Raw genomic sequence first — 25438 nt, 5'->3', positions numbered from 1 at the left:
CCACGTCTGGCTCCACACTCAGAGTAGAATCTGCTTGAGATTCTCTCTCTCCCTCTGCCCCTTCCCCTGCTCTCTTTTTCTAATAAATAAATAAATCTTAAAAAAAAATACAGATACCTGAGCTCTAGTCAAGACCTCCTGATTCAGAATATACCAAGGAGGAGGAAGAGGAGATCAGGCATCTGTATTTTTAATAAGCTCCTTACAATGTTCAAATTGTCTAAGAATTACTGTTCCAAGAAACATGTTTCAACACCTTGGTGTAAGTACTAAAAATCTGAGACAAAAATTGGTGATAAATGTCACTTTGTAATCTCTTAGAAGATTATTTTTTATGTTACTTTGTAATCTCTTAGAAGATTATTATTATTTTTTCTCAAGTAGGCTCCACGCCCCAATGTGGAGCCCAATGCAGGGCTTGAACTCAAACAACCCTGAGATCAAGACCTAAGTGGAGATCAAGAGTTGGATGCTTAATACATTGAGCCACCCAGATGCCCCTCTTGGAAGAACTTTAAAGGGGACAAGACCCGGTTGCTGATCCTCTAATCCTTCTGGCTCCACCTTCTGCAGTTGTCCAGAAAAAGTATAGCTTCTATGTCAGTAGCTTTCATCTAGATATACCGCTCCCATTTCTGCTATATGATGTATCCATGTGGCAACTCGGGAGATTAAATGTAATTTCCCTTGCTACCATTCATCTGGCAGCACAACTGAAAAACCCTGTTCCATCTGTTCTGAGGTGATCACAAATGAGAGTGACTACCTTGGCCCAACAAATTAAAGGTACTGCTGTATGCATATTGCTCTCTGCATAGTTAAGGCTAGATTTGGAGGGGCTGCTGCCTGCTGGTACACATATTGAGGAGTCCATTCAGGATGGTTCGAGTGCCCCCATGGCATTACTGGATGCTAGGAGAGATGGCTTTTACTGCTTCTGTAATTCAGTCTAACCAGATTTTCACTTCCATGGCTGAGGAACTGACACAGGCACCCTTTCGAAGACAACGTGGCATGGGGAACAGACACCACCTGGGTACAAATTCCTTGTCTGCCCTTCACCGGTTGTGTGACCACTGAACCTCTGGAGCCTGAGTTAACCTGTCTGTGAAATGTGGTTCCTGAGAACCTACCTCACTGGGTAAAGGTCATTTGTGAGAATGAAGTAAGATAGTAATGTGCTTAGGCTGCTTGCCATGTTAGATGAGGTATAATAATTTTAATTTTTATTGCTGTTATTACTGAATGAGGCTCAGATCTAACTTGGTCTCAAGGTTCTGATTCAAACACCTTCATTTATCATTTCACACCAGCCCCCCACCCCTGTCTCTTTACAGGCAGATCCCTAGTTTACTGAATGAGTAAACTCCAGATACGTAAGCAATGCTGGAAATATTTTTCCTTAGAATAAAGGTTGAGTTTGCAGGCTAGGTCACAAAAGCACAGAGAACTACATTTCCTCGAGAACAACCACACAAGTTGAAACTAGAAGGCAGAGTAATCACTGGCTAAAAGAACAGCTGTGAGGTCAGAACAAATGGGTTCAAATCTACTTTGTTGCTGTGTGATCCTGAGTACGTTAATTAATATAAATTATATTTTCCTCTGTTGTCCCAAATGGGGACAGTACCTATGTCATGAAATTGTGAAAATTAAGGGAGTTGTTGCTATGCACAGTACTTAGCATGCGAAACCACTTGATAAATTATGGAGCCATATATTTTAAACATACATTAAAAAATTGATTTCTAAGAGAATGGTTTTTTTTTTAAAGATTTTATTTATTTATTTGACAGAGAGAGAGATCACAAGTGGGCAGAGAGGCAGGTGCGTATGTGTGCGGGGGGAAGCAGGCTCCCCGCCGAGCAGAGAACCCAAAGTGGGGCTCAATCCAGGACCCTGAGATCATGACCTGAGCCGAAGGCAGAGGCTCAACCCACTGAGCCACCCAGGCTCAAGAATGTTTTCTAAGTACAATTTTGAAACAGATCTTCCCACAATCCTCAGTTCTAGAGATAAGAACTACATATACAAATGCTATTCCAAGTTCCCTCTGTAGAGCATCACTGTCCCACCTTTCTGTCCTTTGGATGAGACTATACTCATTTGCTTTAGCATTTTACTCAAAATTCTACCTTTCAGAAATTTCTTGACCAGCTATATACAACTCGGATATCGAGTCCCTTCTTCACTAAAATATTCAGTGTTTTCCAAATGATTTGCATTTGTTGCTGTGATGCTTTTTAAACCCTGTATCTCCCTCATCGTTTCCTTCCTTCTTTGACACAAAGTTTAATCTCAGAGACTTCTCCCATTTCGTTCCGAGCCCCATTTCTACCACACACTGATTTGTCTGTGAGGACCCACATGATGCCCTGGGGCTGACCAATGTCCTGACCCAGCAAAGAGCAGGAAAAAGCATCTAGCTCCTCCTTCTGGGAAGAGATCAGTCATCATATAGACATCTTTACCTTTAGGCAAAGGGAAATTCCACCTGGGAAAGATTCTATTATATCCATAGGCTGAAGCTGAAGAACCTTAGGGACACAACTGGGACACAACTCGTCTAGGGACACAACTCGTCTAGGGACACAACTGGGACACAACTCATCTAGGTACACAGAAAGAAAAACACTTCCAGAAAACAAGACACACATCCGGGAGCATCAGTTATTATGTCACATGTTCCCGTGAGCCTGAAGTGCAGGTATGAAGCCAGAAGACTGAGCCTATGAATTCCCAAAGTGACTCTCAGGAACTTCCTCTCCAGAAGAGGGAGGCGATTGACAGCCTAAGGCCAAGAGTGTTGGCACGGATTCATGTCTATGCCAAAAGAATGGGCTCCACCTTCTGCACAGAGTGGGGGTGCTGCAGAGAGAGGAGAGAATAATGTGCGCTGACAATCAACAGCTGGAACTTCTCAAAGAGAAACACCCAAGTGAGCTGTGGCCGGGAGTTTTAGGCCCACTAAGTATTTTAACAGGGACCGAAAAGAGGGCTAACCAATGGAACACAGAGAAAGTTGTCAACTGCAAGTGCGTCAGTGAGCAGAAAAGTATAATTGAACTCAAAAGAGATCAGACAGATGGAAATAAGAGGAAATGAGGCTCTGAAAAATATCATCTTCCAAGTGTGAAGGCAGAGAACGGGTATGTGGAGGTGTGCTCTTGTGTCCACACAAGTGCAATCTGACAAGATATCTGCTCTGTGGCAAGAGCCAGAAAAAGGTAAGGTCACATCAAACCTGGACAGGTGTCACAGGAACCCAAAGCGCACAACATGGAAGTGACAGGGGAACACAGTGAGGATCCATAGTGATGTAACAGCGAAATGACAATATCTGAACCCAGTTCCAGTCCGAAGAAACTCGAGTTTCTTAAGAGAAAGGAACCGAGTTGCCCCAAAATTCAGAGCAAGCTCTGTGGACTCTCAACAGTGGCACACATTTCATGGGTGGGACATAAGGTGTTGGGAAGAACATTCTTTATCTTAATGGTTACAAATTTATTTTAATGTATATTAGAGAATAATACAGTGAGACCATCAAATTCATGTTTTTAGAGATTTTACTGAGTAGGATGAGGCCATGTAAAGAAGTGACTGGCTTCAAAATTAATTTTTTTGAACTTGAATAATCCAGCTTTGTTACACTGGACATTTACTTCAAAAACTCAGAAGAATCATATAAAATGAACATATGTGTACATAGCAATCAGAGCTGAGCATGTAAAGAGAGAATGATCTGATATTAGAGAGAAGGAATTCTCTTCCCATATAGATAACAGGATAATTAATATCCTGAAAATCATAGACAAAGGAGATTATTGAGGCTACTGAGGACAAAAGTGATGCACGTTTTCCACACAATGGCTGGTACTAGACTTTAGGACCAACCAGGTGGGGTGATTTTTAGCCAGCACATTCAGAGAAGCCAGAAGCATCACAAAGAAAAATTCTCAGAACAGGAAATTTTTTGTCAGCTTAATATTCCCTTTGCTGGCTTTTTTGCCCTATATTTATGTTCTAATCCCCTCTTTTAGGATGTATATCTAGAATCACTCTTCCAAATAACCTTTGGAAACCTTACATAGAATCTCAGCAGTTTCAAAACTCAATTCATTATCTCTCCTTTCTTTTCACAGCACCAAGCTTCTCCCAATGACTCAAACTCAAAATTCCACATTCTTCTCCTTTGTTTCCTACATATAACACATTGCAAAATTATTTTCATATTCTTTTTTCTCTGTGTTCCTCCTGCAATCTGCTTTCTTTCAGATTCTGTCAAGAATTGGTGACATAATGTTGTAGGAAGACTGTAGGTTTGCAGACAGATAAACCTTGTTCTGAATCCACTCCTCTCTGTTATATGATTCTGGAAAATAAGTTCATCCTTTTAGGCCTTAATTTTGTCATCTTTAGTAAGTACCACAGCACAGTATTAAAAAAATGATTGTCATGGATAGATGTGTTTAGTACTAAAAAGCATAGCATAGTATTAAAAAATGATTGTCATGGATAGATGTGCTATCATCTCATTGGTCTATGGGTTCATTTATTTATGCCTTAAAAAAAAAGATGTTATCAAGTGTCTACTGTAAACTAGAAACTATGTTATGCACTGAAGCTTTACAAATCAATTTAAAGAACTGTATTAAACAACAGCATATGAGTTATGTGGTTGTCGGCCAAAGAATGAACGAAGGCTTATACAAATGATTCGAGTTTGGGAAGGAACTGAGCTAGGTATTTCAAGTTCCCTTAACCTGAAAAATATCATCTTATGGAAATACACAATTTTTTTTTTTTTTACCCACAAATGACTTGGAGTGTTTATTTGTACTTTAATTCTACAGAGTAAACTCGGCAAAGCGCTTTGATAAAGGAGCCTTCTGTCTTTATTTGCAAACGAGACAGAGGAAGAGTCAGGTGTGTGAAAACATGACAGTGCCCTGTCACCTGCTCATCTCACAGTGGCTGGGTTACAAGCTGGGGTGGGGTGCCAGCAGAACCTTCCAGCTCCTGGCCAGTCACCCACCCCTCCTATGGTACTTTCCAAGCCAGCCTGGATGTCATCCTAGTTTCTCAGGAAAAAAGGGTTTTCCAAAACAAACTATAAAAAGTCTATGTATATATGCCCTCCTACATACTTTTCAGTGAAAATATTTCTTCTCTGAGAAAAGGAGGAAAGCTAAGCACCCCTCAAATATCCAAGGTTCCAGTCCCGTTTCCAGGGAGCATTTCCTAACATTCAGAGGAAAGACAGGCTGCTTCACTGTCTTACCATCTTCTATCTTTCTGTCAACTGTTTGCAGACAGAGACACCGGCAGCTTGTTCTGTAGCTTAGGTCTGTCTGTTTTCATATGTCCTAACCTTTCATCATTTACCTCGTGTGATCAAATTAATCTTGGGTCAAGATCTAATTGATTTGCTCCTAATCTCTATCTTCTTTCTTACATGCTCCCAGAATATGCTTTGAAACCTGTTCCAAAGCTGCTTCTGCTTCAACCTCACTGTTTGAAGGGTCCTAATCTACACTATCCTCTGCTTAGTAGTGAACATTAGATGACCGTGGCTCTCCTGGCGCTGTGAGAGACATCACCCCACAGCCCAATGCCGTCTGTGCTCATGGCAGATATGGGGAGACCAGTTTTGTTCCCAGTGTTCCCTGCTACACTCAGAGGAGCCCAAGCCACGTGCAGACCAAAGAGAATGACCCAAGCCACATATTTAAGAAGAACACAGGCTATCGTTTGAAGAGAAGTCAAAGCTCTGAAACTGTGCATATCCTCTGACCTAGAAATTCTTCCAGGAATTTAGCTTAAGGAAATGATCATGCCTGCGAACAGATCTGGCTACAAAGATAACAGTAGTTTTACTCATAAAAACTAAATATCTGAAACAACCCAAATGGTGCCCAATTCACCAAGGTCTAGCCATTTTATGGGATAGTATGATATCGTGAAATGCAGTGATGGTCTGGAGGCAGAGCAGATTTGTTTCCAGAATGAAAACAAAGGCCATTACCTCTGAAATACAGGGGATAAAAAATGTTTTTTGTTAAAGAAAAAAAAGTTTTTTGTGACAAATAAAAAGATGTCAATCCACATATGTAATTTTCTCTCCTCCTCAAGGCCAAGTGATTCATTCTTCTGATCTGTGTCTTTACTGTACCTCACAGAGGTTAACAACAACTGCAACACACCCCAGCATTCACTGGGCACTCACTCTGCACTAGGTGCCATGTGAAGTACTCTAATCCGCACAGCAGCCCCATGAGGTAGAAGCTGTTGCCCCTGCCTTCTGGAAGAGGAGCCTGAGGCCTTGAGATGCAGGTAACTTGCCCCCATCATGTGCAGCCAGAGACAGCAGACACGGAACCAGCAGCCAGGCAATCCGGTGCCAGGGCACGCACTCAACCACCACGTGCTCCGCAGCCTCTGTGGAATGGACTTATCCTCCGAGGTTGGTTATCACGGTGGCCTGCTGCTATCTATTCACTTGTCTACTCTCCTCCCTCAACTATGAGCACGGTAAAGACAAGGTCTGCTGTTTCTATTCCCAGTCTCTCCCAGGCAATGTGCCAGTGTCGGTTGTGTGAAAGAGTGAGCCTTGGTATTTGTGCATGATTAAATAATAACTAGTAATAATAGCAGCAGCTCTCAGCTCTTGCCAAGTCTAAGACTTGTGCCAGATGCTTAAATGTAAAATTTTACTTACTCCTTAACAAATCCTTATGAGATAGGCACTATTATCCCTACTTTACAGATGAGCAAATAGAGGCTGAGCAACAGTCAAAGGCTTGCCCATGTGTTGCTGCTGGTGCTAGAACCCAGGTCTGACGGGACTCCAGGCAGAGCTTCAGCCCTCAACTCTCACACTACCACCACTCAGCTCTCTTATTCCAGAAGCTGAAACAAGCCTGAATATTTTAGGACCCAGTCATCTGATACTGCAAAGAGCTCCGTTCTGACATGAAAAACAGATTCAGTAAAACTGTGGTGATAACACTGTGCTGCTTGGAACAAAGAGAGTGTTATTCTCTAATTAATTCATTCATTTAGTTCACACATTTATTGGGTGTCCACTAAATGCTAGGTTCTGTGAGAGGTGGAATAGAAAGATCAGCAAAGGCAGGGCCTGGCCTCCAAGTCCATTCGAGTGGGGCATGTGACTTGCACTAATAAGCATTTAATGACAAACTGAAAAAAGGAAACTGGTTCTGTGCTGCTAACAAAAGAGGGGCGGAAGCCATGATGCCAGAGCTGAGCTCCTACTGTGTTGCAGGAGGAAACAATGTTCCGCTGTTTGCCCAGAGGAGATCTGGAAAAGAGAATCCTGCACAGCAAGTCGCCCTGGCCTTTCATTTTCCTAACACTGCTTCCTGTCCTACCAGGCTTACTCAGCAATGAAACCAGGCAAGGCCCAACCACACACCATCCTCAAGGACACTTAGGACAGTAGCACACAGAGAGGCTGGAGGTGTGCACCCTGAGCCATGGGACTCACGTTTCTCTGCTGATTGCATGGCGTGGAAGAGCGTCAGGGGCCTCTCGCTGCAAGAAGGGGGCTTGGAGTCACTGCTCTTCTTCCGGGACAGGTGCAGCTGGGCATTGGTGAGAGGCGTATCGGGCACGGTGTTAAATATCTGCAAGTGAAGTTGCACAGAAGGGTTACACTACACACTGCCGTGAGTCGGGGAGCAAGCCCCAACCAGTACAACTGAAAGCTTGGTGGTATCAAAGACTCAGCAAAAAGACCCGAAATGACCACCCACATTAGCTCAGGACTTTGTTTGAAACATCTCTCAGAACTGGGACTAAACATTTTCTTTCAGGAGCATATCTCGGAGTTTGGTGACCATTCACTTCCATTTCTGTCATTCTGCTGTCACTTACACTTATCCCTTCTCTGCTGTTCTCTGCAGGGGTGAGGGGAATGAAGCGTGCTAAATATAAGCCACTGTCTATTAATAGGGCTTGGAGTAGTTTGAGTACCTTTGTCCAAAACCAGTTCATCAAAACCCTTTATTTTCCTCATTGGTTCTACTGACCAGTTCTTAATGACTGCTTCACAACTTTCTTAGAATGTGAAACTGCATTTAAATAACATTCCAAGAAGAAGCCCAGGGCAGGGCACCAGTTCCTGGTCTGTAGTCACCTTTGGATGGAGCCTGCTTTCCAGCTCAGCAGCTCTATGTCATCTTTGATGCTGAGCATTTTCTCACTTAAAAGGAAGAAAAAGGTTGATGATAAAAGTAACCAAACTACAATTTGGAAAACGTAAAAAAGCATAGAAAAAAAAAAGAGATCAACTTTTTATTTCTACCATTTAGAGACAACCACTATAAGCACTTGAGCTTTCTTATGAACTTTTTTCTTTTAAGCTTTTTACAACAGATGAAAATTGTGACAATATTTCTTTTTTTTACAGATATAAGTATGGTGGCATCATTATAACAGCTACACTTACATGGTGCTTACCACGATCACCATAGCCACCACACAAGGTCACTTCCCTAGGGATTAGTGTGTTCTACAAGTGGCTCATTCAGTTCTCAGTGACGTGGAGCAAGAGGTACTGTCCTCACCACTTACAATGAAGAACCAAGGCAGAGGTTAGCTGCCACAATTATAGATACAATTACAGATAACATAGAAAGCTGTATCCCTAGATTTTCTTGATTTCTTTTTTAAAGATGTATTTATTTGAAAGGGAGAGAGAGAGAAAAGGAGAGAGCAAACAGTGGGAGGGGGAGAGAGAGAATCTCAAGCAGACTCCCTGCTGAGCACGGAGCCTGATGTGGGGCTCGATTCCAGGACCACAGAGCACAACCTGAGCTAAAACCAAGAGTCAGATGCTCAACTGACTGAGCCACCCAGGTGCCCCTAGACTTCTTTTCAAATGCATATAAATGACAACACTACCTCAATCAAGAAAGATGTCTTGAGCATTTACTTCATACCAAGAACTCTGGATATCACACATGGTGAACACGTTCCCTGTGGATGGGACGGTTTGCATCCACTACCTGTGACTAACAGAGTGTTTGCCATGCCAGGTATCAGGTTAGGAGCTTTGTATGAGTTACCTTGTTTAATGTAAAAAAAACAAAAAGAAAAACAAAAACAAAACAAAACAAAACAAAAACCCACCTCCCCTAATTGAGATTACATAATCTACACAGTTTTGTATTCTATACATCTAACATTATATTTCAACATTTCTCCTTTCTTTAAAAAATCTTAAACATGATCCTTAATGGTTGTGTAACAGCCACACTGTATTAAGATATCAATATTTATTGATTTATTCATTATCATTTCTCACTCTGGAGCTAGCCTCCTCCTGGATTTCCACTTTCTCAACAATCATGAGTAACAAGAGGAAGGTGGGGGCACCCCACTTCCTTCCACTATGGGTAGCATTAGATATACTACACTCTTTTCAATGGCCCTCTCTCCTTTGTGTGTGCATTTAAAAGCAAAACTCTGAAGCTGATATATAGGAAGCAAAGTCATAAGAATGATGAGAATTTCAGCCAAAACAGCTGCTCTCCATGGGCTGGCAGGTCCTTGGGCTCCAATGATGCCAGCCAGCTGGTTAAGTCAATCTCGCTCCCAAACACAGCTGTCTGAAAAACAGCATTATCATATTTTCCCTAGGGGACTGAATTTTCAACAAAATAAACTGAATCACAACATAGCTGAGTTCAAGCGGGGCGAGAGGGTAAGAAGAGAAGGGGACTTAAGCAAAAACAACAGAAATGTCCTAGCTTCCAGAGTAGCTGGGACCCCTAAAAATAAGTACTGGTGCTATGTATATGTACAGTCTCCTGAGTTCTGCAAAGGAAGCAAAGAGAAACTATGGTTATTGTCAAGCTCAAGAACTACAGACTCTAAGAGGCCTTCTTCCCCCTTTCCTGTGTTCCCCGAACAATGCTGAGCTGCAAGCCTGCTCCCAGATGACCACCTCATGGTGCACTATTATCACTGACATTTAAACCGCGCTTCTGTATGTGAGTGTCTGTGCCTGGCAGGCACCATGCTAGGCACTTTGCATGGCTTCTAAGCCACAGATACTAAGTAGGGTGAGCACGCCACAGGAGAGATCTCCTGACCTGCCGCACAGCAAAGCAGGAGAGGGGCTGGACCTGGAATGCAGGGTTGCAGCTCCTCACATCTGCACTCTCCACTTACTCAGCTGTCATTACTCATTCCAGCTCAGTTTTTCCAGCCAATCTTCACTCCAGAAGCCATGCCCCAAATGTACGAGCAAGGATTTCAACAAATATGCTATCTCTTAGCACCCCTCTGCCTCTGTCCTCAAGAATAACACTCTCAGCCATCCCTAGCTAAAAAGGAATTCAGACTTGTGATGGCCCACCACCCCCTTATGTCTAGGGGTGTTTCTCTTTTCCTAACTGGAAATAAGCTTGTTGGGCAACTACAGTGGACACAAAGAGAATGGATACATATTTTAATTTCAACTATCACCAAGAATGTGAGGTTACAGTCCTTCCTAAAAACCACATGAAATGCTGAAGAAGCAAAGAATAGGTTATGAAGAAAGCCTGCAGATTTGGGCAGATGCATAAAAATTGTTTCCAAAACAATGTTTACACACAGCCGAGCAGGAAGAGACATGGAACCCAGGAGAGTCATTCATTCTGCATACTGGTAGGTTTCTTTAAAAGAGAAGTTGTTTGCCCATACTGCAACCAGTTCTAGCAGATTTTCACCACCGGTGAGACCAACAGTCCCAAAGGCCAGTTCTCTAGCCATCACCGTGAGCCAGGCCCAGGCTGCTCTCACACCACAAAATGTCATGTGCCAGACACAAGACTATCAATGCGGTGGTTACAGATGTTTCCAGAGTGCAAGGGCACCTCTGTAAATGTGAACAAGTCAGAGCAGATGATACAAACTTACATTAAGGAGTCTGGAAAATCATGCTCCAAATTACTGTTGTTCACTTAACTCTGAAACTTGAACACATGCAAGCTGTTTAAAGCCTGCTTACTGTCTGGCCACTTTCTAGCCAGGCCAAGGGTTTGTCTCTGTGCTAAAAGCTCAAGCTGGAATTCTGATGACAACCTGAATTTTTCACAATTTCCTTGGTTATTCCAAGCCTATTTTGTTTGGAAGAGGTAATTTCAAGAAAATCAAATGAAGTTTCCTTCATTCTGTTAAGAAGAATCACTGTAGAAATGACCCTGCCAAATGATGCAAGTGTGGGTTCCTATCATTTATGACCAGTGGATTTATGGAGCTCTACCACGTGGCTGGAACAATTCACAAGTTTCACAGAGACTTTCCAAATTAACATAAAAGAGGGGGATTTATTCTGTGCCCCAAGTGCCCTATTAATTCTGTCCAAACTTACTAATTGAGTTAGGAACCCTTTAGAAATAAAAGTTATTGGGAAGGCCATAAGCATTCTGGAAGCTACTGAGGAATAAAACTGTAACATTAAAAAAAAAAAAAACAACTCTGCATATCTCTTCCAAGTATTCCCAATTTCAAGCTTCCTGTAAGTGGAATTAGCACACCCATAAATACTAGCTTCTGTTTTCCTTTAAGCTACATGGGAGAGTGGTCAGCCTTCTGGATTCACAAAGGCCCAGGCCCGGTCTGGGTTCTGTTGTTTACTCAGTGGGCAACACCTACACCAACACAGTGGGAGGGGGAGAGAGATCTCACCATCACTGATAGCAGCACCATTGCCATATCACCACAAAAAGTCCAACAAAGGAATTCATAGCCAGCATATGGGTAGAAAGCAAAGAGGCTTTGAAGCTAGGCAGACTTGGGTTCAACTCAGGCGAGAGCCTCAACAACTCTGAGCCTGTTTCCCTCTGCAAACGAGGATCTAACACCTGCCTCGCAGAGCCATTGAAAAGTTAAGGCACGGTAAGTGCTAGAACCTAGCAATGAGTGGACAAGAAATGGTAGTGGTATAATGACAATAAAATAACCAAAATTTGTTGAGTGTTCATCGTGCTATTTGTATGAATTATCTCATTATTTTACTCACAAGAACTCTATAAAAAAGGTACTATTATTTTTGGCATCAAACAGGTGAGAAACCTAAGACTCAGTGAGATGAACTGATTTGTCCAAGGTCACATACTTGAATGCAGCTGGACTGGAACTTAGCATGACCATCTGGATATTACCCATGTGTGGTTTTATACCTATTATTAATTTGAAAGACATAGGACAAAATAAGAAGATTCCAAGTTTTACAGTCCAATGGGTCTGACTTTAGTTGCTTACTAGCAGTTCTGTGACTCTGAGCAAGTTGTATAACTCTGTGACCTTCAGATGCCTCATCTGTAAAAACTCCTGGGAGTGTGGTGAAGACCAAAGCACCTAACACAGTTTGACACTCAATGTTCAAGAGACATTACTGCATTCAATAAAAAAGTATAAGAAGAGAAATAACTGGAGACTCAACAATGAATTATTTGCAGTCAGGACACGAGGATTTAATTTATAAGTGCAAATTTAATTACTGCTCTTTGCAAAACATCGATCTTAACTGCTTACAGCAGTGTTAAAATTTGCTGTTCTTTTCCCTTGCGTTGTCTACAAAATCCAAATTTCACAGCCCATCCCCCTGCCTGCCTGAGGCCCACCCCGACAATTGTAGACCACTGCCACTTGCAAAATTCGTTGTTAGTGGTGGCACATACACATTTTTACACCTTTTGTGATCCCATTCATCACATGCTTCTGTAATTTACAAGGATTAGGAGCCTTCCTATAATGTGTGGGGTACACTCTTTATTATGTGCTGTGATATTTATGGGAGGAAAATTAGGTCATGATAAAGAGTTCCTGGTCTATAACTGCTAAGTAGCTCTGAGACAATAAATCAATGACAGAGGCCTGGGGATAACAAAGCAAAACAGAAGAAACTGAGCATTTTCCTGAGACACAGATGCACGAGTTCCAAGTATTAAAGGATAAACAAATCTGGCCTTGTTTAATGTGGAGTTTCTGCTTTGGGAGTGGATGGCTGGAACCACAGAGCAGGGCTCACACACTGCCCTCTCCTTCTCATGACACAGTGCAGCAGGGCTGCTTAGGGCCTGAGAAGCTATAAACCCAGCGCCTTTCCATGGGAAAGCTGGGCAAGTCTTATTAGCAGGGCTCATTTATAGCAACTGTTAAAAAGCCAAATTCATAGGCTACAGTGACAGGGTTTTTAAGGACAAGTGGGAGCCCAATACCTTATTGATATTAGCATTTTGGCAGAGGGATCAACAATGTAGAAAATAGTTTGGGGAGTTTTACTAAAAGTCCTTCAGAGAAAAAAAAAAAAGTCCTTCAAAAGAAACCAATTCCATTTAGGAACTGGGGCCATATCTAGATAGATGGCATGCCTGGTCATCCATTGGATGCTGTGATTTTCCCAATTTCCAGAAAGTTTCTCTTTCCTGTTCTCTTTGCCCATGGAGGAATAGATGAAAACATAATAAAACCCCATCCTTATTTAAGCTATATTAAAGGAGCTTCATAATTCAAACAGTGCTCAGTTTATCTGGAGCTTATTGGGAAGGAATATACATGTTCAGATTCATAACCTTATCGCATTAAAGAAGAATAATTTGCACAGCATCTGACACTCAAAAAAAGAAAAAAGGTCTGTGACAGAAGCACTCCAGCCCTACATATAAGTAAATCTAGCTTACTTTTAAACCTCACATGGGCAGGACCAAAAAGAGCATACTCGGGAACAAATGGAAGGAAAAGTAACAAAAAATTAAAAAATGAAAATCAATGAACACATATAAAAAAAGCCATGACCATAAGATACAAAACTAGCTTCCCAAGCAGGCAACAGCACCAGAAATTTTCTTAATGTAGTAAAGCATCGAGGCATTCTTCATCATCATCATTAAGTTGAAATATCGAGAACATGAAATAAAACTGCCAAATACTTTTCAGTTGCCGGAAACTGTTCAAATCAATTATATTTCACTAACTGATAGACATTTTGTGCACAAACCCCAACGGTGGTGTAATGGATTTCAATTCCACCAACATTTTGGTAAAAGCAGGTCAAGATAGCTTGGTGGTTGAAAATCAAGTCAGATCAAGACAACGGCACCAAAAGATACTACCATTTTAATGGGAATGCAAGGTTGTTTAGGACTTGGTGCTTATACTAGGTGTTCAGAGGGGTCCCATCCATGCTTACCAGGCTCTTCTCCTTGACAGATAGGATTAAAAGTTAACATACTTCGAAAGGCGATACCGATCTTTGGGCATTTCTAAGAATTAACAACTCAAAGATCAACACTCCTCCCTCTTACAAAGCAAACTGATGACCTGGGAAAGGAATTATGATGCTTTCTTTTGTAAAAGAACAACAGGCATAAAAAGGGGCAATGGTGATAAAAGCATGTGGTGCTTAGGCACATGAGCACATCCACACTCTGCCTCATGTGCAGAAACCCTTTGCAGGGACACATGCATGGCTCAGTCAGTTAAACACCTATTTTCAGCTCAGGTCATGATCCCCAAGTCCTGGGATTGAGTCCCAAATCAGGCTTCGTGCTCAGTGGAGAGCCTGCTTCTCCTCTGCCTGCTGCTCCCCCTGCTTGTGCCCTCTTTCTTTCTCCCTGATAAATAAATAAATAAATAAATAAAATCTTAAAAACAAAAACCCTTTTGAGTGCCACAGCCAAAAGAAATGTGGACCATTACACAATGAGTGGGTCCAATCCTACCCTTACAGGTTGGAATTTAATAGGAAGATAAAACTCATGCATATATACATTATTAATCTGAGATTTCACATTCAACCGAAACTATACAAAGAAAGTAGTATGGCGGCGCCTGAGTGGCTCAGTGGGTTAAGCCTCTGCCTTCGGCTCAGTTCATGATCTTCGGGTCCTTGGATCGCGGCGCTTCCCTCTCTCTCTCTGCCTGCCTCTCTGCCTACTTGTGACCTCTCTCTCTGTGTCAGATAAATAAAATAAAATCTTAGAAAAAAAGGTAGTCTGTTTCCTGGGTATGGTTATTCTTTCCCAAACATCTAAAATTTTCAAAGTTACTGGCAAGGTAAACTTTAACAAAAAAAAATAAAAGGTACTATTTTAAGTAGCAAAATTCCTGGGTGTTGGGGAATCTTAGACAATGACAGCACTCAACATTTTGTTGTTTTAACTAGAAGCATATAAATTTTGGTAAGTTCCACTATAACCCCAATATTGGCCTGCTTGACGTTTCAAGGCTCAGAGTGATAAGCTATAAGCTAGGCAAAGACTGTGTCTCCATACAGAAATGGTAATTTTATATAATGCATTGTTACCTTAAAACAAGCATGGAAACAACTAAAGTTTTAAAATCTTTCCCCTTTGATATCTGACTACAATCTAAAAAAAAAAAAAAAAAAAAAAAAAAAGATAGAAAAAGAAAAGAAAAAAGCCAGTCTCTTAAGACTTTTCTTCTCTAGGTCTCACTTAATCCAAGAACCAAAAGTATGGAGTCATTGAAAGGAAATGATGCCATAAATTAGAATTTCCCTTTAAAATTCTGGCAAGAAGAACTAAATAAAAGCCATTAGGATCTTACTCTACCCTGTGAAAAGTAAAGGCTGTAAGTCAAAAATGACACTCTGAGACTTTTTTTTTTTTAATATAAAGCCACAAGTTTACAACAATACAGTCAACTCTGTGATTTTTGTGCTTTATTTAACAAGTGATTTTGATATCAATAATCAGAGTACAATTTGGTTCAGCTTCCAGGGATGACTTTCTAAAGTGATGATATAATCATTTTACCCCTTTAAACTTGGAAACCTGAACACTCCCATTTTTCAGGAATAAATGCAAGCCCTTTTCCATAGCTTTCCAAGTACCTAACAATGGGCTAAAGCCAACTGTGTGGTAGCATCTCCCACCATTTGCTAACATATAACCCACGTTCTTTCACAGCCATGTCATTTTAATACACATAAGTTAATTAATCCCTGGAAGGCTGTCACTCATGTCTGAACTCTTTCTCTGCCTAAAAATGTCTTTATCTGTCTAAGCCTGGTACAAGCAGAATTAAGTGATTTCTCCTCAGTGATGCCATACACTTGACTCATCTTACTGGATGTCACTAAGCACGCTGTATCATGCTTAGACATATCCTGATAAAATCGGAGGGCCTTGGGAAAAAGGTCCCATCTTACTCCTTTTCAGCCAGTAGGAGATGCTCAATAAATGCATGGCACAGAGATAAACTAGAACAGATTTCAGTGGCTTGTGTTGTGAAAGCAGTTCAGACCTAGTTCTCTCCTGAAGGTTGTTTCTTAAACTCTTTGCACTTCAGGTTCATGATTTGTAAACTGAGGCAAAAATACTGACCTTATAAAAATTAAATGATATGATGGATACAAAGCTGCTTAGGACAGTATATTGTGGATAAGAAACTATAATAAAAGTTAACTACTACTGCCGTTATTACATCTAAACTATGTACCTTACAAAGATCCATTACCGTCAACAGAGTAAGTCAATCAATATGTATTACCAAACATGGAAAAAGGAAGATCCCTACCAGCCCCCAAACATAATCCCTATCTTCTGGCTTTTTCCTCTCTGCCTCCACTTACTGTGGGATATTTACCTCCTACAACTGTTCCAAACATCACTCTTCTCACCGGGTCTGCCAGGGGAGGCAAAGGACAAGAGTTTCTGGCCATATGCTTTAGCCAGTTCAAACATAGAAACCTTTCTCCTCTCTCTCTTTTTATTAATTTTTCTTCCCTTTGAAAAGAGATGTTTCATCAGGTAAAAGAAACTGAATTTTCTGGCTAGCAGACATTCCCTATCCCCCTCTTTTAAATGTCAATTTTAACGACAAAGATGTGTTTCCAGTTATAGACATTGATGAGTTAGTTCTCCATACTGAATCTTTCAAAGGGTATTTGAGGACAGACTTGTCAGTATCACCAACTGTCTGATGTCCCCTGACTGTGTAAAAAATGGCAATGCTGAGAAGAATGCTTTCCGTAAGAAATACTGAGGAACTGCCTATGTTCAGCATAAGCCTCTCATAAGAAAGCAATGTCTTGGGGCACCTGGGTGGCTCAGTCATTAAGCATCTGCCTTCGGCTCAGGTAATGATCTCAGGGTCCTGGGATTGAGCCCCACATCGGGCTCCCTGCTCAGCGGGAAGCCTGCTTCTCTCCCTCTCCCACTCCCCCTGCTTGGGTTCCCTCTCTCACTGTGCCTCTCTCTGTCATATAAATAAATAAAATCTTAAAAAAAAAAAAAAAAAGAAAGCAATGCCTTTTCCAACAGGAACTACAAGCAAACCTGCCAGGCATGAGGAGGGAGCCCTTATGGCAGAACACCTGCACAGATGGCAGCTCACAACTGCTCGTTCGCCTCTAGGTGTACACGGCTTCTCTCAGACAGAGGTGCGGTCTCTTTCCCACCCCTTCAACCTGGCTGGCCTGGTGACTTGCTTTGACCAACAGAATGTGCTAAAGCCAATACTCTGGTCTATTCCAGGCTAAAGACTTAGGAGGCTTTGTGGCTTCTGTGTTTGCCCCCTTGGAAATCTGGCCCAGACTATCAAGTGACGAAGGATCACATGGAGATAGAGAGGCCACAGAGAAGAGGATCAAGGTGTCCCAGCCGACAGCTAGTACCAAGGTTTCAGACATGCAGACTAAGGCCATCTTGGAACACCCAGCTGCAGCCAAACCACCCCAGCAGATACCACATGGAAGACACAGGAGCCCTCCCCAAATATCTGACCCACAGAATGGAAAGGAAAAAAAAAATCCTTGCTGTTTTAAGTCACTAGGCTTGGAGATGATCTGTTATGCAGAAATAGATTTAACTACAACAGGCATCTTATGGTTTTCTCTCTCTGTCTCTGAGTGGCTCCAGTTGCTAGATGCCTGGGCTGCTACACCCTTTTTCAGTACTGTATCTATTACTTCTATCTACTATTACTATAGTTCTATTACTTAATTTTATTCCAAGGGAACAAGTAAACACCTTCCACGAAATGTTCTTAACAACCTGAGAGACTATTATATCAGTCATTGCGGGGGGACATACCTTTAAGACCTATATTCAGGCTTGTTTCAAGGAAGAGGGCATATACTATCATGTGCTTCTAGTTGGCAGACAGGACGAAAAGATGCTGTTGGAAAGTATTTCTTCAAGTGAGGTTTCAGAATTTTGTCCAACTTGTGACACTAAAGTTAGAAAAGTAGTCACTTGTGGACATTTCTGTATGTGTGTTCATCTATCTAGAGAATTATAGCCAAGCCTAAGGGAATGCCCATTAAATATTAATTAAGATCTTAATAGTGTGAATTTTAAAGAACATGTCTCTGACAATATTCATCTGAGGACATTAAGAGAGCTCTGGATTTGATGACCACAGTTCAGTTCTATTGGGAGAAATTTATCCAAAGCATTGTCTCCAGAAAGGCGGGGGCCATAGCATGGACATGGATGCTTAGGATTCCTATTAGGTGAACTTCAGAGGCTAAGCCTAAGGTAGGAGCCTAAGGTAGGAACGGCTCATTTTATACCAGACCTAAAGCTATATTTAAAAAGGAGTCTAGTTGCCTTACCCTAAATTGTTTTTACCAGAAAGACAAACCTGATGAATATGAAGGACGTTGTCCCAGAAGAATGTACGTATCTAGGTCTTGCAAACTTTGGCCCATCATGGACCCCAGATTAAAAACCTCTATCAAGGGGGTACACTAGCTCCTTCAGGACTGGGGACAGGCACTCTGGGGCTGTCTTCATCCCAGAAATGTTTTCACTCATACTCTTTCATCATTGGCTTCCACAGGAACATAAACCCTAAATGTGATTCATCCACTCTCTGGCATAGACTAATGAAAAGGAACATATAATGAAGCATTATAATACTCTTAATACTGTATGTACCTTAACAAATACACAGCAGAGAGTAACATAATTTATAATCCACCAAACCAGATGAGTATTTTCCTACCAGTTCTTGCCCATATACTTACAGGCCTGGCCATGCACTTCATATTTCATTTCTATTTCCGCATTTTGTGGCCTAGGCAGGATGGCTGCTTGTTTACACAAGTTTCAATATTGTTGTTAGAACTTTCTGGTCCTTTTTTCTTTCATGCTACTTTTGAATTTGCTTGCTGGCTTTGAAAGCCCAAAGACACCAAAAAGAGTTGCAATCATTGGACACTGCCTGTTATAGGCTTAAATACGGCCCATTTGGGGAGATGGAACATAATTACATGGCTCATTTTTTGCATATCTGTCTCAACATTTAATATTTTATTCAAGAAAAGATCAAATTACAAAAAGTATTATTTTGGGAGGGAGGACATGTGACATTCAGAAACAAACTTGAGCTCTATTTTCTGGGCCCTTTGTTAAGAGTGCTAAAAACAATGGTTTAGTTATTAAACCTTACTTCATGCCAGATTCTTGGCTAAGTCCTTGACATATTGTACCTTATTTAATCCTCAGAGAAAACCAATTGAAGGAATGTGGCAAACTGGCTAGTTGATCATCAAACTCGCTTCCCCTATCTCTGAACACATAGTTAGCTTGCTTTCTCAGCCTTCCTTACAGTTAGATGTCATCATGGGACTTACTTCTGACCGATGGAATATGGAAGAAAATAGGGAAAGCCTCCTCTGTGCTTAGGCCATACAATCTTTCCCCGTCTTACAGACTCCCTCATTTTCCCCCACTAGTTGACTGCAGAGATCTGCAGAGCAGAGGGCGGAGCCACCAGATGGAAGGCACCTGGATTGCTTAATTACCACCTTTGTAATACCCACAGAGAACTCTTTTGTGACCAAGAGATAAACTTCTATCCTCCTGAGTCACTGATATTTGGGGGTTATTTTTTCCAGCAGTTAGACTGTACTGAAAGTACTTTTATGAGCACAGAGAGCTTAGGGTAATCTGCTCATGGTCACATAACTAGAAAGAGGTGACAGATTTGAATCCAGGTTTCTCTGTAGAAAACATTTTTAACTGCTATTCAATTATATTCCTTTTTCACAGGTTCTCATATATCACATAAACTTTACCTATACCTGATTTAACTATATTTGAGGGAGGTGGTTAAATGGAGGTCCAAAATTTGGAATAGAGAAAAGATAATTTCTTCAAATAAATCATTTGATTTCCTATCTCTTTATTAACCATGTAATAGGGGGCCATGCCCTAAATAACTGTGCAGGATACTTGCTACTTTGGGAAAGTTATATTCAGAGCTTCTTTAGTAGTAATTAATGCTCCACAGCAAATTACCTCAAAAACTTAGTGGCTTAAAACATTTAGCATCTCTCCCAGGTTCTAGGAGTCAGGAATTCAGGAGGGGCTGAACTTACTGGTTTCTTACGAGTTTGCATACATGTCAGTTGGGGCTGCATCATCTGAAGGACTGAACAGGACTAAATGATTGACATCCAAAGTGGTTCACTCACATAGTGGCCCAATTGGTCTGCTTGTTGGTAGGAAGCCGCACTTTTGCCCCACAGGGTTTCGTGACTGCCGTTACAACGTGGTGGCTTGCCTCCCCCAGAGTGAGCAAGTCCAGAAGTCAAAGCAAATGCCGTTAAGTTCTTATTTGATCTCTCTCCATTAGTTTTGCAATTTCCTATTAATTACATTGGGATCAATACTGGGATCCCCTATTCAGAGAGGGGAACACACAGAGCAGTGGATACCAGGAGACAAGGGTCACTTGGAGCCATTCTGGAGGCCAGATACCACAGGAGCCCATTTGTTCAACACATACGTACTAAGTGCCTACTGAGGACCTGGGGACAAAGCTGTGAACAAAACAGACACAAGTCCTGCATCTGTCCAAGTGGATATATCCAAAGAAAGAAGCATATATCCAAGTGGAGGTCAGAAAGGCAACATATTTAATCACTAGGCAAATTATGTACTATACTAGGAAGCTCCAAGTGTTATGGAGAGAGAAAACAGTATCAGGGAGAAGGGGAATGCTGGAGTTGGGACTATATGCAATTTTAAATAGAGAGAGGTTTTGGACTCTTGTTTTCAGGGAGGTTTTTGATCACTGCTTCCATCTTGTTACTGGTTATTGGTCTACTCAGGTTGTCAATTTCTTCCTATTTCAGTCTTGGTTTATAGGTTTCTAGGAATGCAACCATTTCTTCCAGGTTGCTTAACTTATTGGCATATAGCTGTTAATAAAAATTTGTAATGACTGTTTCCATTTCCTTGTTGTTAGTCATGATCTCTCCCCTTTCATTCATTATTTTATTAATTTGGGTCATTTCTCTTTCCTTTGGATAAGTCTGGCCAGTGGTTTATTGATCTTATTAATTTTTTCAAAGAACCAGCTTCTAGTTTCGTTGATGTATTCTACTGCATTTCTGGTTTCTAATTCACTGATTTCTTTGCTCTAATCTTAATTATTTCCCTTCTCGTGCATGGGTTAGACTTAATTTGTTGTTGATTCTCCAGTTCTTTAAGGTGTAAAGATAGTTTGCGTATTTGGGATTTTTCTATTTTTTTTGAGTGAGGCTATGATACTCTATGCGGAAAACCCAAAAGTGAACCATGAGAGACTATGGACTCTGAAAAACAAAATGAGGGTTTTAAAGGGGAAGGGGGTGGGGGATGGGTTAGCCCGGTGACAGGTATTAAGGAGGGCATGTATTGCATGGAGCACTGGGTGTTATACGCAAACAATGAATCATGGAACACTACATCAAAAACTAATGATGTACTGTATGGTGACTAACATAATAAAAAAAAATAATAATAAATAAATAGCGAGGTCTACGTAGGCCTCACTTAGAAGGCCTAAAAGAGGTGAGGAAGTATGCTCTTAAGTTACATGGAGGAAGACTGTTCCAAGTACTGGGAAGAACAACTGCAAAGGCCTTGAGGTGGGCATGCTGCAATGTGTAAGAACAGCAAGCTGTCAAAGCAGCCACAGGAGTGAAGTAAAATAGCAGGCCATAGATGAGATGAGGTAAGTAACAGAGGCAAGAGCAGAGCCTGGGTTGGACCTTCCAGGCTCTTGTAAGGGCTCTGACTTTCACTCCCTGAAACAGGAAGCCACAGAAGGTTCTTAGCAGACAAATGATATAATTTGATTTAGTACTTTAAAAATTCCACTCTGGTGGCTGTTATCAAAATAGACAGGCTAAGGGGTGCTTAGGTGGCTCAGTTGGTTAAGCATCTGCCTTCGGCTCAGGTCATGATCCCAAGGTTCTAGGATCAAGCCCCACATCAGGCTCCTTGCTCAACCAGGAGCCTGCTTCTCTCTCTGCCTGCTGCTCCCCCTGCTTGTGTTCTCTCTCTCCCTCTCTTTCTGACAAATAAATGAATAAAATCTTAAAAAAAAAAATAGGCCAAGGGTAGGAGAAGGGAATAAATTAGGATGCTGTTGTAGTATCGAGACAAGAGATGATGATGGCTTATTTAGAGTATTTTCAGTGCAGACAAGTGATAAATAGTAGTCTGATTACAGATTTATTTTGCAGGTTATCTAGCACAATTAAATCACCATTCTAGGTAGAGTTTTCAATTAGGATGGACAACATTTTTAAATTATTTTTTATTATGTCCCAGCACTGTGGCTGTCAAATGGTGTTTTAGAGAACCCTATAAGTTCTGAGAGACTTCTTAAGGATGTGCTACTGGAAACTAAGGTGGGACAGATGTATAAAACTTCATGGCCCCCACCCAAGTTTTGTAGGGGCAGCTCTGTGTTGACATACTTTATTATGTGAGACGAGGGAGATCATTTTTTTAAATTAATTTTATTTTTTATAAACATATAATATATTTTTATCCCCAGGGGTACAGGTCTGTGAATCACCAGGTTTACATACTTCACAGCACTCACCATAGCACATACCCTCCCCAGTGTCCATAATCCCACCCCCCTCTCAACCCCCCTCGAGGGAGATCATTTTAAGAAGGACAAGAAACTCCAGTGCCCTAAAAGAAAAGACAAACTCCCCCCCCAACATACACACAGTATGAAAAATTACACCATTTAGTTTACTCTCCCTAATATTAAGGAAAAAAACTCAAATTCATGAGAAGACAACCCTATTAAAAAATGAGTAAGGGGCATTTTCTAAAGGAAGTTCGTAAGAGTCCCTCCTTCATTGGATTATTACAAGAATACAGTTACAACCCATATAAAGCACTTAGCACAGTGCTCAGTACAGAAGAAATGCTCAACCAATGTTGCCCACCACTACCACTTCCATAACCACCACTGCTGTCCTACTCTCCATTTGGTACCTGTTGCCATGACAAGATGATGACCATCACCAACATCGCCACCATCAGCAGCAGCTTCATGGTGTAAGAGGCATTAGCAATAGGAACCTGCATCAACCTGAATGCCATTTCCAACTCAGCTTTCCCCCAAGGAAAATTCTTCACTCACAGTAACCAGTGATATATTACCTTTTCATGATTTTCTATTAGGATCTCAATAACAATATTCTGAAACTTGATGTCCATGATGGCTGCTACTGTTTCTTCCTGAGGACGCAGCAGGGTGGGTCCAAACACCACGCCAAGGTTTGCCACTGTCATCAAATTCTGCTTGTGGTTGTTAGCAACACTGGGAGGAAGGAAAAGAAAAGGCACAGATGAGAGAAAGACAGTACAAATAGATAGCTGACTTCCCCGTGCCTTCCCTGTCTTCAGACTCCTCATCTGATAAGAGCCAGACTCTGGGACATCTTAAGATGTCTTTGAGTCCAAAGAAAGACTTCTCTACTTGTATTTTTTGTCCTCCACAGTTTTCAAAAATCTTCAGTACTCCAGCTATTTTGCTCTTTCAGGACATGACACTCCTTTACCCAATTTTGTTTTGCCTACCAACCAACCAACAGCCAACCAACCAACCAAAGCAGCTGCCCTCCAAAATGTGAAAGTTTGCACATCTGAATAGCTGCAAATCCAGCTAAGTGCTCATCTTTCTTAGTTATGACTTTCATACTTTGCTGCTGGTTAAACCATTGTGATCTTTAGCATTTTCTCTAATGCAAATATAAAAACTCTTGATGGCTTTAGCACATTTGTAAATACAGGCATGAAACAGACCTAATTTTTAAGATGAAAAGATCTTAGGAAATTCAGCACTTTAGGCTCAGAGTATTAAACCTCATCGCATTAAACATGTGGCTTACATTAAGGGAAACATGTGGCATAAACAAATAAAAAGGCACTACCGTGTATCCATGTGTATGGCTGTGTTTATACTGTCACTTATACTCAAAGTCTAAGGAACACATAGGGTCAGCAGTAGCTCTATCTAAGTAATCTGCTAAATACATACACATATTTTTGGACAAATACTACTCAAAACATGAGTATGAACTCCAAACTTGGCCACTGTGACCTAGCCATAAAACTCAATTGTTCATTTGCGGGCCCTGTGTTTAAAAATACACAAATAATCTACCGACAACAAATAAGTTAAAAGTTAAGCCCAATTTAGTATTGTTAAGAAAATATTAGGGGCTTCCTAAATCACCTGTTAGAAAAAGGAAACTATTCATTACTAGAGACTAGAGAGAAATTGGACAGAGATAGCAGTTTGCACAGACATACCTCCCTAGCATTTGGTGCTATTTATAGAGAGTATTTTTTCACACAATTCTATAAATGCCTGTACTGTTTCTCTTGAATACTTCTATTTTGTAGGAGGAGAAGATGTTCTACTGCCTTAAGTCCTGGTTGTGAAACTGAGACTTCACTGAAATTACTACACCAACCAATTTTATCAACAGATATAGACCTTTCTATAATTTTCTAGGGCTAAAAGTCTAATGCCATAAAAACTTTCTCCACTGAAAGGGGCAGGGAGTAGTTAGGTCTGTCAAATTTTAACCGTGGAACCAGCCAGGTACTAAGAGAATTTGGTTTTTGACTGCTAAGCAAGTAAAGCTGCCACTGATGTACTGGCCTATTTCTGGTCCACATAAAAATATTTTGCAAACATTTTTTGAGTCTTGGTGGAATGTCTTGATTTACTTACATAGCTTCCCATCTACCCAGAGCTGTATCATGTTTCTGAAAGCATTAATGCAGGGGGCCAAGTTCTTACCCATCAAGGGAGAAAGACTTTGGTTCTATAACTCAGTCGATCAGCAGGTATGCCTATTTACAGGCTCTAGTAACATCACTCCTTTCATCATGGACTCCTATGTGCAGGAAGTAAATTCTGTGCCCTTATACTTCCCCCTCCCAAATGAGCAAAGTCATTAGACTTACCCTGCTGGCCACAAAAGTCTCTTGTGTAAATGAGTCAACAAGCTTTTTATGTATGAAAGTACTTTTAAATGGAGACCATATAAAAACATATGGTTTGGATGATGATCACTTTTTACCATCAACACTACATCTGACTAAACCCACAGCCTCCTAACTAGGATCTCTGACTAGCATCT

General features: G+C 41.1%; 1 protein-coding gene across 8 annotated transcripts in view; it reads right to left on the bottom strand.

Annotated features, from left to right (window-relative positions):
* ARHGAP26 (Rho GTPase activating protein 26) overlaps window positions 1-25438 on the bottom strand; it is a 445619-nt gene that overhangs the window by 81004 nt on the left and 339177 nt on the right. For all 8 annotated transcript variants that reach the window (XR_007127482.1, XR_007127483.1, XR_007127484.1 and 5 more), the window contains exons 18-19: window positions 23445-23604; window positions 7508-7646 (exon numbers count right to left, since the gene is read on the bottom strand). Coding sequence is in view for 5 of the 8 variants with exons in the window: in XM_047730366.1 (XP_047586322.1) it covers window positions 7508-7646; window positions 23445-23604 (299 nt within the window). In the remaining 3 variants the exon portion in view is untranslated. The remainder of the gene's footprint in view (window positions 1-7507; window positions 7647-23444; window positions 23605-25438) is intronic.

Source organism: Lutra lutra, chromosome 5 (assembly GCF_902655055.1).
Source record: "Lutra lutra chromosome 5, mLutLut1.2, whole genome shotgun sequence".
NCBI classification, from domain to species: Eukaryota; Metazoa; Chordata; class Mammalia; order Carnivora; family Mustelidae; genus Lutra; species Lutra lutra.
This window is presented reverse-complemented; position numbering and strand designations above follow the sequence as displayed.